Source organism: Equus caballus, chromosome 11 (assembly GCF_041296265.1).
Source record: "Equus caballus isolate H_3958 breed thoroughbred chromosome 11, TB-T2T, whole genome shotgun sequence".
Taxonomy (NCBI): domain Eukaryota; kingdom Metazoa; phylum Chordata; class Mammalia; order Perissodactyla; family Equidae; genus Equus; species Equus caballus.
The window spans coordinates 41655735-41669358 of NC_091694.1; the positions used below are offsets into that span (position 1 = coordinate 41655735).

The following is a 13624-nucleotide window of genomic DNA, read 5'->3' on the forward strand; positions in this document are numbered from 1 at the left end:
TCAGAATATTCCAGAAATAGATCTTTCCTATCCTTCTAGGGAACTTTTTCTGGCCCGTTTGTGCTTTTGGTTTGAACAGGACACACACTTGTTTTGAGCCTGCTCCTTCTGCAGGGAGCTTAAGAACCTGGAGTTACATGGGCAGACCCAGCTGCCTCTCAGGGCTTCTGGTCACCTAGGCCAGGGAGGCCAGACTGTCTAGGGGCCGGGAGCGCTAGCTTGGGAGTTACCCGGACCAGGGTCCACCGGAGGCTCCATCACTCGCTTGCTTTCTTAAGTGAGTAACTTAATCTCTGAACCTCACTTTCCTTAGCTACCAGGCAGTTGGGCCCAGACCACTTCATGAGTGGCAGTAGGCCCAGGAGTTGTTATTTTTATGATTAGACTGGTTGTGAAAAGAGGAAGCATATGAAGGGGCTGAGTAAGAACCAGTGTGCCACAGCCCTGGGTGGATCTCAGGCCTCGTCTCAGAACCTGGGCGTTTGGGTGTAGCTGGTGATGTGGGATTTGGTTCTTCTTTTCGAAAAGAAGAAAAGTGTGCACTGTTACCAATGTGGGCATGGCTAGGGGTGGGCATGAACATGGAGTTGAGGATTTCAGCCCACCTGCCATCTTTTGAGCCACCGAGACATCAGGGATCTCCAGGCTTCGGGTGAGGCCGTGAGCTCAGAACCCCATTGCTTCTGGGTTCCAGAGGGCTCTGGGCGCACGAGGCGAGCACACGGCTTGATAGGGCTCAGGCCTGCACCTTCTGTGATGATTCTCAGGGCAGACCTCGGGGGAGCCTGTCCTCAGCTCACCTCTTAGAGCAGCTCAGAAAACCTGGCGGGAATGGACCTTTACATCTGGGTGAGGAGTGCCCGCCATGGAAACAGTGCGCTCTCCCAGGGGGTGGTGTGTCCACATGTTGGTCACTGGCAGGACCTGGTCCTGGTGGTGTTGTTCTGGGTAACCCAGGCAGGTCCCCTTCCCTCTCTGGGCCTCAGTTTTCCTCCTCTGTAAAATGAGTGTTGGACTAGATCATCTCTAAGGTCTCTTCAAACTCTGCCTTTGACCTTGGCCCCATGAATATCCATTGGCCCCTTTCGTGCCCTCAGACCCTAGTGACTCTGGCCATGGCCTCCTTGGCTTGAGTCGTGGGCTCACTTGGGCTCCATTGCTGCTGTGGGGCAAGAGTTGTTTACAGGGTTTCTGGAAAACTACAGAGAGTGGCTGCGTACCTCCAGGATCTCCCGAGAGATCTCGGTCTCCTGGCTGGACACCCGTGGGGCAGCTTGGAAACAATGGGGCGCCTATGCTCAGACAGAGCAGCCTGGTTCTCAGGTCTCCAGCTCTGAGCTCACTTGCTGCAGCCCGGTTCATCCCCTGCCTGGAGAGACAGACAACCCCAAAGGACAGACCGCATGCTGAGTTCTAGGACCTGCCCCTCTGCTGGAGGGGTCTGTGATTTGTCTCCTGGCCCTGCCGGGGGGCCCTCCAGACTCCAAACTTGGGGCAGGGCGTGTGCCAGGGCCCTGAGTGAGGTTGCTGTGCCCTGAGGCCCAGATGGCAGTCTGGCGCTCTGGGGTGCAGGGGACCTGCCTGGCTGAACTCAGCTGTCACCCTGCGGACGTGGAGGAGGCAGAAGTAGGAGATGGTGCAGACTTGTCTGGGAACCCTCTCTTTAGTGGTGTGTCTGAACAGGGGAGAATTGAAACGGGGAGAAGGTAGGGACCAGCAAGCAGTACAGACGGCTGTGGACGTGGCCCTGCCCGAGAGCCCCTGTTATTTCTGGGGGCCCCTTTACCCTCAGGAGAGCTGGGGTTCCCCAGGGGGAGAGACACTGCAAACCAGCCACTGTTCCTTGCACCCTCTGCGTAGGATAAGCAGGCATCCCAGTTTGCCAGGGCCAGTCCCAGTTTCGAGCTGTTGGCCTGGGGCAGTTACTCCCAGTCCCCCTCCGTCTCAGAGACGTCACATGCTCACCCTCCCTCTGCAGCCCCGCCTCCTCGCCCAGCTGCCAGCCTGGCTTGGCCCCCACTGCCACCCTGCCTGTCCTCCTCTCACCTGCTGCGTCCAAAAGGGACGCCAGGGAGCGCCTGCAGGTCTGGGAGGCTCTGGCCCCTCCACACTGGCCTTCTTGTGCAGGGAGGGGCTGGCCCACTTACTGGTTCCCCAGAAGCTAAGTGTCCCCCGAAGGATAGCTCTTAGGCTGCTGGCAGACCCTCCCCCGACCCACCCTGCCCCCAGTCTTCCTTTTGAACGCTGTCTGTTTTAGAGTATTCCATTTCTGTCTGGGGCTTTACAGGGGAGTCTAGTGGACAGTAGTGGGTTTTTTCCACAGTCAGCAGACATCCTGGGTGTAGCGAGCACTCCCCTGGAGAAGCCTACCCAGCTCCTGGGTCCTTTCTGGGAGTAGCACGTGTTGGGGGGAAGCACGCAGCCCCCGAAGCTGGGGTGTGTGTGTGTGTGTGTTTCTCTGCTGCTGGACTTGCCTGGCTGTTGTTTCAGACAGCATCCAGGAGAAGCATTGTGGAAATGTGTGTTGATGACACACAGGTGACAAAATGCAGGCTTCCTAGGTGGCAGACGTGGGCCTGCCTGGAAGCCTCTCCTCTGTGTCCCCCTTCTGCTGATTGTGTGCTGGGGGTGGGATGGGGAAAAGACAGGTCAGCACAGGTGGAGGCAGGAAGGAAGAAGTAGTGAGGCCCAGGGCCACCAGGAGATGGAGCCCAACATAGTTGATGTGTGTTTGTTGAGTGGCTGAATGATCCACTAGATCAGGCCAAACTATGGTTCATGGGCCAAATTCAGCCCACCACTGTTTTTTATATAGCCTTGCGAACTAAGAACGGATTTCGCATTTTTAACTGGTATGGAAAAGAAAGAAAATATTTCATGACTCGTGAAAATTATATGAAACTCGAGTTTGTGCCCATACTTGAAGTTTTTTTGGAACACAGCCCACACCTATTTGTTTACATATCGTCTGTGGCTGTTTCGGTGCTACGATGGCAGAGGTGAGTGGTTGTGTCAGAGAACACATGGCCTGCAGAGCTGGAAATATTCACTCTTTGGCCTATCCAGAAGAAGTTTGCCAATTCCTGCACGGATACCTCAGGGTTATAGGATGAAGAGTGGGGCATGGGGGGCAGCCACAGGACAGGCTTCCAGAAGGGCCGGGCCAGCCCGCTGGGGTCATGGTGGTGGCTGTGGTGACAGCAGATGCCGCCAGAAGCTGGAGATCTCGTCCCAGTGGAGATGGAAAGCGCCCATTCCTCCAGAGGGCAGGAGGGGAACTGAGGGGGAGCCGGGCAGGCTGGCCGAGGGGACTGAAAGAGAATGTGGAGAGAAGACGCCCTGGGAGGCCTCCTGCTTTTGACCCCACAGCGGAGCTCACCCAGCTGGGCACTGGGGTAGGGCACTGGGTGGAGCCAGCAGAGCAGATGTGACCTGTCACGCCAGGTAGACTCTGTCCTGGGAAAAAGAGCTCACTTTAGAGAGCAAAGAAGTGGGCATCGGCTCAGGCAGGGCCGGCTGGCTGGCTGGGGATAGGTTGAGATGGCCATGCCTCAGCCTCACCAGTCGGGCTGTGTGGCCTTGAGCAAGTTACCTACCCTCTCTGAGCCTTGTCACCCGTCTCAGGATGTTATGAGGATTGCATGTGCTGACCTCTATTGTTCATCTAGCAGAGAGCTAGCACTCAGGAGGTTGTGTGATAAATGCTCATCACTGCCTTTTCTTGACCCCCTCCTCATCTCCTCCCCTTGGACCTGTATCCCTCCACCTCCAATGTCCCCGCCCCATTTTTCTGACGCTTTCAAGCCCAGACATACCAATGCATTGGCCAGAGACAGCCACTCCCTGAAGATTCCAGCCTGGCCCTCACTCTGTGAGGCCCACCCTGCTTTGTAGGAGGGAAGGAGGCGCCGGTGTGCAGGAGGGGACATCTGGAAGCTGGGGCTAGGCTGGGGTTGAGTTGAAGGAGTGCAGGTCTCAAGAGAGGACAGGCAGGAGGTCAAGCCCCAGGGCGTGGCTCTGCCCTCTGAACTGGGCATTCTCAGGCCCCTTCTGCCCTGGGCTACTCTGCCCCACAGCCTATCTGCCCTCATGGCGTGCCCTACCCCAGAAATTGATTCAATTGGTCCAAGGTGGGGCCCGGGCAGCAGGATCCTTTTTTAAAGCCCCCCGGGTAATTCCAGGGTGCCGCCAGGGTTAAGAGCCACTGATCTGGTCTAGCCATACCCACGCATTTTATAAATGATGAAACCAAAGCCCATAGAGGGGTAGGGACTGGCCCAAGATCAAGGTGGTTCCAAGGACCAAATCTGACCCTTCCTTCGCTGGGCTGGCCGGCTGGGAGGTGGGGGAGAGAAGCCCTCCGAGAAGCAGCTGACTTCTCCCAGGAGGGGCTTGTTCTCGTTTCCCAGGGCTGGGAGAATGAAGAGGCTCAGCCTGGAGCTGGTCCACAGACAAAGCCAGCATCCCCAAGCTGTCCGCTGATCTCCACGGAAACCCAGGAGACCCAGACCCTCACTGCCTCAGCCCCTCCTGTGCTCTCAGAACATCCAACTGTTATTATCCAGGTGTCGGCCCCTGTAGTGGGGGAGAAGGCAGCAAGGAACATTGTCAGGTGCCCCCTTGCCCACTGGAGGCATGCGGGCTCCCAGCCCAGACTGACGTGGAAACCCCCTTGCTTGTCCCTCTCGCTCCCCAGTTCTGTCCGTCCTTCCCCCCACCCCCACCTCAGCCCTGGCCTTTGAGGCGTGTCCAGGGTCCTACCTCACCACCCACAGGGTTCTGGGAATCTACCTCTGGCCTCTCTGGTGTGACCAGTTCCCGAGGGAGCCTCTGTGGTGAAGGTTCCTGGCCCTTTAATGAACCCCCAGCCAGGAAAGCTGGGGGATGCCTCTGCCCACACCCCAGAAACCAGGTTCTACAAATGGACCTTGAGTGCAAGCAGCACTGACTGCGGCCGTGACTCACTTTACTGGCCCATCCCATGCTCGAGGACTAGAAAGCTAGGCAAAAACACAAAACACGGGTTTGCTTCTTGGTCTTCCTTCATCCCTGGCCTTTGTCTGAATTCTGCCTTGAGCTGCCACGGATTCTTGTATGTGACCCACACCCAGCGTTGAAGCCCCTGGCATTGCCACAGTCCACGTGACTGACCACGGCGAGTGTGGACGGCTCTCAGTGTCAGCCCGCACAGGTTTCTAAGTATAGACCCCAGGCAGCCCCGTGGCTGCTGGTAAGTCCCAGGATACCATTTGATACCCAGCCTGGCCTGTGACACCAGCCGCTGTCAGCTGCTGAGGGGCCGGGGCTGAGGTGTTTGGCCCAGCCCATCCCCGCCTTCTGCTATAGAGAACAGAACCAGCAGCTTAAGGATCACAGACCAAGAGCGGCCTCCGTGCTCAACAGACCCTGCTCTCTAATCTTTAGCAGAAAGAATAACTTAATGTCACCTACTGGAGAACATAAATCGTGGCCTGAGGGAAGGGGCAGTGTCAGGGAGCCCGTGTTCCCTGCAGCTCTTGCTCTGTCCCGTGTTCTCGCTGCCCGACTTCCATGCTCACGTGTCAACCCGAGACTTGTTGGAGCCAGGACTTGGCATCTCCCACTGTGGGCTGGGCAGTCCTGTCTTCCCTTCTTGGTTCTAGTTCATATCTTCTTTAGACAGAAGCTGGGGTGGGGCGGGCAGTAATTCTCAAAGCAGTATGGACTCTTGGCCTTCATCCCTTCTCCAGAACTCCAGGGTGTGAGCCTTTGGCTCTGAGATGGCCTGGCATCTTCCATGTGCCTCCGGGCAGGTGGGAGGCCCTCCTGGGCCCTTGGGGCCTCTCAGACCCGAGAGAGTTTCTGAGCGGCTTCACCTACCAGGTCATCCGTGGGCCTGTGAGGTCACCTTCAGCAGGTGATTCCCTAATTTGCTTTCAGTTTAGAGATTAACCAGAAAAGTTGTACATAAATTACTCTGGTCTGAAATAATTTCCTAACTCAGACTTGGCTGTGCCTCTCGCTGTGGGTGGGTGAATCACATCCCCGTGTGAGGTTTGGGGGTGCTGAGTTGCTTAGGGGCGTTGCTTGAGTCACGATAGGAGGAGGTACCAGGGCCACTCCAGGGGTGGCACAGCCACTAACCCAGCCTACCTGTTGTCCAGCTGGAGGCCCAGATGAGGGCTGGGGGATGCGTTTTCTTCATATACTGGTTCCAGCATGCCAGCCTCCTGCACGGTCCCCTCTTGATTGAATTAACTTTGGGTCCAAAGTCACTTGTAGTAGTTGGAAGGCTGGGCACTTCATTACTGTGGTGGGGTCCCAGAGCCAGGGTAGGCGCCTCTCTGAGGAGGCCTGGCCACCCAGTGACGTGTTCCTAGGGTGCCTGCTGCCGGGCCACTGTCCCTCCCCGTTTACCTACAGGAATAAAGCTGTAGAAGACGCCACAGATCAGACAGTCCTTCGGAAGACATCAGATTCCTCATACCGGGGCTCTGTGCCGGGGCCTGGGGACGCCGTGTAACCCGTGGATGTGAATGTTTGATCTGCACAGATTTGCGTTAGCTGCCGCCATGTAACAATCAGCCATTTTAAAAATAAAAACTCAGATATCTTTCTAAGAAGAAGATCTGGCGCCTCTCCCACAGCCTCCCCTCACAGCCCAGTGCTGAGTGAAGGCAGAGGGCGGGTTTCCGATTAGCATCGCCCTTGCTGCTGTTGGATTGCTTGATGTCCAGTAAAGAGGCAAGAGAAGTGTTTCTAGTCCTTGTGTCTCCATCAAAATGTAGATCAAGGGGGCCACATCCCCACTGGGCTCATTTCCTCCCTGAGCGAGCCTGGCCCTGAGGCCGTGCGTTTGAGAACATTACTCTACCAGCTAACCTGCTGTCTGGTGGAGAGCTTCACTGACTGCAGCTCTTAGGTAGAATGGGGTGGTCCCTCCCTCCAGTTCAGTGCTCCAGCCCTGCTGGGAGGAGGGATTAGAGAAGAAATAGTCAGAAATAATGCCGACAATGGTGTGCTGAGCACTCTCATTTCATGCATGTGTGTGCGTAGTTCCCTCCTCAGGGAGCGATGCTTGTCCTGGGAGAGGCTGGGGCAGCTCCAGTTTCAGTGGGACCCTGGATTGGCTCTTTTGTCCCCGTACCCCCTTCTGCCCCCTGATTTTGCCTTGCTAACCCCTGGTTTGAATTGGAGCATAAAGAGGGGGAAAAGGAGGCGAGGAGAGCAGCCCCTGCTGCCGTATTCCCGTGGAGTGGACTCGTCTCTGAAGCCTCAGGGCAGTGAGAGTCACTGCTAATTTGAAGGTAGAAGGGAATACTTTTTTCATGCATCTTTTTAAAGGAATAGATTTGAATGTACTCTCTCTTTTTTAAAGGGTTACTTCACTTGCTGAAGAACAAAGAATTTTCATTTTACAGTGGTTTTTTTTTTCAGAAAGTAGGAAGAAATTAATTCCTTTAAGGTAGCTGCTGCGTCCCAAGGCTTTGCCAGGTTAACAGGCGACTGCGGAGAATGACTGGAGGAACTTTGGGATCTGGCACTCCCGAGTTTCAGTTCTGACCTGGCCCCTTACGAAGTTGCCCTGTGTGACGTCTCTGAGCCTCAGGAAAGTGGGCTTCCAGCATCTCCTTGCTGAATTGCTTTGAGTGGAGATAGTATACAAGACGCTGGGTATATTGTTCTGGCCAATGGTTTGTAATAATAATTGTAGTTATGGTGTTTGAGAAACTGAAACTTGGTGTGGGTGGGGAGGAGAGGAATATAAGGAAGGAAAAACAAAATCCCTATTTGCATTAGGGTTAGATTGGGGATTGGGTTTCTAGGCTTGTCCTGGTTGTGGTTGACATCCCCCCTCCCAACTCGAGCAGATACAGGAGTGCGCTTTTCCGCAGAACTGCTGAGTCATCACAGCGTTGGGAAAATGCACGTGTGTGTGTGTGTGTGTGTGTGTGTGTGTGTGTGTGTGTGTGTGGAGAGAGTGCAGGCACTGATACTGGGGAAAGGTGGAGGATGGTTTCGTGCAGTTGTGTAAAGGTCAATGTCACTTCCATTTGTTCTTGCCCTGACAATATTGCCACATTGCTTTTCATAGTAAAATAAGGGGGAAAGATGTCAAAATTGCATTTCGATGAAGAGTGTTGCTGAGGGCAACGAAGGAAGACGCGTTGATTGAACAACAGATCCTGCCCCAAGACCACTATCTAATCAGCCTCCCCTCTGTGCTGTTCTCATCTGCTGTTTCCTGTGACGCCCCAGTTTTATCATCTGGAGGGATTTCTGGCAACCAAGGGTTTATCCAACAGATGATGAGCTTCTTGTATTTTTACGTGTCTGTTTATTTCTAATTTTTGGTGTGAATCATTCTAAACAGTCATGAGATTCTTGTCCGCAACCTTGGAGATTGAAGAACATTCAGACCAGACACAAAGATGGGGAAGGGAGGTCCATGGCCTGGCACCAGGGGCCACACACGGGCCTCTGCTGTGTTCCCGCACTCAGGCACCCCAAAGCCCCAGAAGCATCACCCTCGTGACTCACAGCCAGTATCTTCATCAGGTTCAGTTTTGACACTCGAGGCTAAGATTTACAGCAGCGCAGATTGACTGACAATATTACGCTTTTAAAATAGACACAGCTTCCCGAAATCAATAAAGATCAGCTTAGATTCTCAAGGACTGCGAGCTTTATATGAATCATTGGATGTGGGTTGTCTGGCCTTCCCTGATACAGAAAATCTGGGATATATAGAAAGGGGCCAAGGAAAAAGACAAAAGACCCCCATCTCCCTGCTGGTCTGGTAGCCCTTTGAGCTTTCTCTCTGCTTGGCCGTATCTTACTGCATTGCAATGACTTGTTTTCATGTCAGTCATCCCACAAGCCACCTGAGGCCAGGGCCGTGTCCCATTGTTCTGTGTCTGCTCCAGGCTTGGTATCGCAGGTGGCTCAAAGTACATAATCAGAGTTGGAGGGTGAAGCCTCTCCTTGATGAGAGGAAAGAACACAAGCTTCGAAGTTGGTCAGGCCTTGGTTCAAATATTCGCTCTTTGTCTTAGTTTTCTGTTGCTGCTAACAAATTCCCGCAAACTTAGCAGCTTAAAACCTCCCCCATTTATGAGCTCACGGTGCTGTAGGAGGATGGCTGGATGGAGGAGGCCAAGTGGGTGCGGCCAGCTTCCCTGCCTAGGGCCTCACCAGGCTGAAGTCCAGGGGTCAGCCGGGCTGGCCTCGTACGTGGAAGTTGGGGGGAGAAGCCACGTCCAAATGCATTCAGTTCCTGGTGGCCGTAGGTCTGAGGTTCCCTTCTCCTTGCTGGTCAGCCGGGGCCACCCTCTCTTCTAGAGGCCACCTGCGTTCCTGCTCTTGTGGCCACTCCGTCTTCAGAGGCCACATGGAAACCAAATTTTCATGCTTTGTGTCACTCACTTCTTGAAACCTGGGAAGGTTTTGACTGAGCATTAAGTAAGGCGAGGGAGTAAGGGCCTAGAGAGCACTGGGCAGGGTTCATTCTTTTCAATCCTTCTCTTATTAAGCCTATTTTATTTGAAATCTAATCTGATTCAGATACAGCAAAATTGTAAAGGGCCATCTTTATCTGAAGTACTTGTCATTCTAAAAAGTTGTCATGATTCATCATTTTTCTGTGCAGAGGAATAAAAAGAAACCAGAGGGGCAGCATGCCCTCATCAAAACTTTCGTGGTTTTTTTCTTCCTTCCCCGCCCCCAACCTCAAAGCTTTGGCATCTTCACTTCAGCTGCTGTCTCTGGGAGTGCTGGGGGTGGGGACGAGGGCCAGGCTCTGTGTTCTCAGACAAGTGGTGGCTTCTGCTTGGAGGCTGGCCGCCAGCAGCTGGCCCCTGCCACTCAGCGGGGAGGGCGGCCGGGCCGGGCAGGAGGAGGATGACGAGGGCGCCAGGCCTGCCTGCTCACCCGGCTCTGCCTGTGCTGTACCTCCCTAGGAGATCCTCGGCGAGCTCACCCTGGACGCCCTGCTGGACATGAATGAGGCCAAGGTGAAGGAGGCGCTGCGGCGCTGCGGGGCCAGTGCCAAGGACTGCGGCCGCCTGCAGTACGGCCTCGCCTGCCTGCGCAAGGGTAAGTCGGGCCTACCCCCAGCTCCACCGCAAGCCCCATGGCTCCCTCTGCCTCCCCCAGCTCCCCACCACCACCAGCCTTCTCTTCCCAGGCCGGGCCTGGTTCCTCTGGGGCCAGGACCTTTGCTGAGTTGGATGGGAGGGTGGGGCACATGTGAGCCGGGGTTCCTGGGCCAGCTGGTGGCCGTTCAGAAAGCATGTGATGGGCCTGACCCAGGACAGCGGCTCTCCCTGAGACAGAGGGCTCGGATCCCCACTGATCTGGCCATCCGATCCATCAATCTCAGGGAAGCTTCAGCCATTGTTAGAAACCCCAGGCTGGTCTGCTGGGCGGGCCCTGCATGATTCCCCCTCTATGGGGCTCTGGGAACCCTCCAGCAGCTTTCTGCATTCCAGACCCCCATCCTACTCCAGCTCAGCCCCAGCCCTCTCATGCTTTCCCCCCACCCCCATCGGCTGGCTGGGCTGTGTGCTCAGAAGGCACACGCTGATGTGAGCCTAGCCTAAGCCAAGCGAGAGTAGGGAAGTCTCAGCCAGGAGCATGTACATGGCCGCCCCAGGCAAAGTGTGGAACCCTGGCACTATGGTGAGTTCCTCAGGAATTACTTGCAGGCTTTCTAAATCTTACCTTGGAAACAGCCTCAAATGCTCTGACTTAATGCTCCCACTGCCACACATAAGGCTTTAAAATGAGCCTAATGAATGGGAATTAGCTCCATTTTTTAATTGTCTGAGCCACCTGTCTTATCTCTGCTGCCTGAGGCTGAGGGCAGGCACTGAGGTTTATATTCTGCTTGATTTTTTTCCCCCAGAGATGATTGGGCTTAATTTCTTGCCTGGCCCCATTATACCAAGTTCTCCTCTGCATATAGAGCCCAGTATAGAAAGCATCACTCAGTTCAGAAAACCTCGACATGCCAGGCCTCTGGCAAGTGCGAGGGAGTAAACGTGACAGAGACGTGGCTAGCATTCCTGTCCCCACGTCTTATGCAGGAGGAGACTGAGCCCAGAGAGGGGAAGGGGATTAGCCAGAGACACACAGCAGTCAGTGGCAGAGCCGGCATTCAAGCCTCTGTCGTTCATGGTGGTCAGGTTGTTCCCACGTTGCAGAAGTTTAAAAGTACTTACCATCCAAGCTGGGATCCTGGGGTAACTTGTCAGCCCTCCCTCTTTATGCCTGGATTATAGAGAATTGTGGAGAAGCCAGATGTAGAGTGGTAGGGACCTGCTTGTATTAGGAAGGCTGCTGTCTGCCTGTCCTGGACGCAGAGATTATGAGATCACTAATTTATTAAGCACCTATTGTGTGCCAGGCACTTGATACACATATGGCTACATCGTTCTAAGAGGTGGGGCTGAGCTCCGTTTGTAGCTAAGGCATCTGAGCATCAGAGGCGTCGGGTGCGTTGTCTAATGTTCTACACCTGGCACGCAGCAGAGCTGGGCTTGAACTCAGGTTCCATCCTCAGAGGGTGCTTTTTCCACTATGCCCCGGGGGAGGACCCTGGGGAGAAGTCTTTTCCAGTCTTTCTCTCTCATTTGCTCTCAGCGTGTAGTGCCCCTCCAACCCCAAGAGGGTCTTGATACACCCTAGCTGAGGATGCCAGCAGACAGATGGGTCTGCCCAGGGATGGCCACAATTCAAGAGCACCTGCCGGGGACCAGGTGGGCACCAGCGATCGCCGTCTCTCAAGTCATGTGGTCCCAGTCTTCACTGCACCTGACAGGGCTTGAGGAGAGCAATCTAATTGTGATAAAGGTGGACTGTGGAACCAGACTGCCTGGGCCCAGCACTCTGCTTGGCCACTTAGAACCCATGGGACTTTGGCCAGTTACTTATTAACCTTGCTGTGCCTCAGTTTCCTTATCTGTAAAATGAAGGTAATAACTCATAGGGTCGTTGCAAGGATTAAATGAGTTAAGGTCAAGTGCTTAGACCAGAGCCTGGCACATATTAGGGGCTCTTTTCAATATTAGGCCTGTGGGGTAATGGAAAATGTTGACATCATTTCCCTTGTGGTCTCTGGTCTTGAGAAAGGTGATGAAGAATGGTTCTCTGTGCCAGTGGCTGGTGAACAGGGGAAGATAAGCCTGCAGATACTTCCTGTCCTTCATCCATAGCAGGCATCGCTAATCAATCCCCAAGCTCTTCCTACTGAGTGACTCCAGAGTCATTCTCAAGCAGCCACTGCCACTTGACCGGTGTTGACATTGCAAGACTCATCTGCTGTCCCTGAGCTGGGCTCAAAGCAGTGGTGATTCAATGGGCAATTTGAAAAATTTGGAGCTTGTGGCAAATTGGTGGCAGACTTGCCCATAGATCCGTGGAAGTCATGTTTTCATCCTTTCAACAAGAATGTGTCTAGTGCCTCCTATAGGCCAGTATATGAGTTAAACTGTGAGTCTTGGCTGCAGTTCTAAAGGAGCAAGAGTGAGGAACACACAGGCTGACCCATGCTGCCAAGTTGATTTATGAGTAGAAAGTCACCATGCAGTGAAGGAGGAGGAAGGGCATTTGAGGAGGGGATGGAATGTACCAAGAAACTGGCTGTGTGGGCTAGGCTTGACCACCTCTGATGACAGAGAGCTCCTTCCTCCCAAGGCTGTGCTGTTGTAAGTTATTCAGAATTGACAGCCTTGTGGGAGGAGGCCCAGTGCTGTGGTTGAGATCGCGGGCTCAGCTCCCATCCCACCACTTACTTAGCTGTCTGACCTTGGCGGTGTACGTGGCCCCTCTGAATTTCAGCAACCTCGCCGTGCTGGGAGGGTTGAGGGAGACAGGGTACAACGCACAAAGTAGAAGGGTTCCAGGGTGGAAGGGCGTTTTGTCTTGAGTCAAGATCTCCCTTCCTGTGCTTCCCGTCATCGATACATGTTAGGAGGCAGGTGTCTTCTTCCCCACGACAGGGTCTCTGTAGGTGGGGCCCTTTCTCCCTCTCCCTACCTGCTCAGTGTCTCCCCATCTCCTATAAGGTCAAACCTGAAGTCCTTAGTAAGACATTCAAGGCCCCTTCTGAGCTGGCCCCGGATAGGCTGAGCCTCGGGCTTCATCTCTTGCCTCTCCCTGGCTTGCCCTGACCTCTCAAGGCACTCGGAGCTCTTTGTAGTTACCGGAAGGTGCCCTGTGCTCCCTCACTTTGCATGTGCTGTTCCCTCTGCCCCATACATCTCCTCCACTCCTTCCCTAGCTAGCTCAGCCCAGGTGCCCCCTCCTCTGGGAAGCGCTGCCCCCTAGGCTATTCACAACCCTTCTCCTTCGTCCTCCTTGAGTCCCTGTGCGTCTCCGTGTCAGCGCGCAGCATGTGTGTTGAGTGTCTTTTGCCCTCTTTGAACCCACCAGGAGCAGTGGATGTGTCTTTTTTTATGTCTTGACACCGGGCATCCGGCATATGCTTGAATGCATGGACAGACCATGCTATTCAGTTGGAACCCCGCAGAACTCAAGCGGTCTCAGGGCCTCAGGCAGACGGTCACCATGGGGGCCGCTGAAAGTCACTCACAGGCTCCTCTCAGAAGGAAGTGGCTGTTGATCCCTTTCTAGCTGGATCTCT

General features: G+C 54.4%; 1 protein-coding gene across 1 annotated transcript in view; it reads left to right on the forward strand.

The window, feature by feature from the left end:
- The window catches only part of KSR1 (kinase suppressor of ras 1), a 153284-nt gene that overhangs the window by 100220 nt on the left and 39440 nt on the right, over positions 1-13624 (forward strand). The window contains exon 3 of the mRNA XM_005597599.4: positions 9939-10074. Within this exon, the coding sequence (XP_005597656.3) occupies positions 9939-10074 (136 nt within the window). The remainder of the gene's footprint in view (positions 1-9938; positions 10075-13624) is intronic.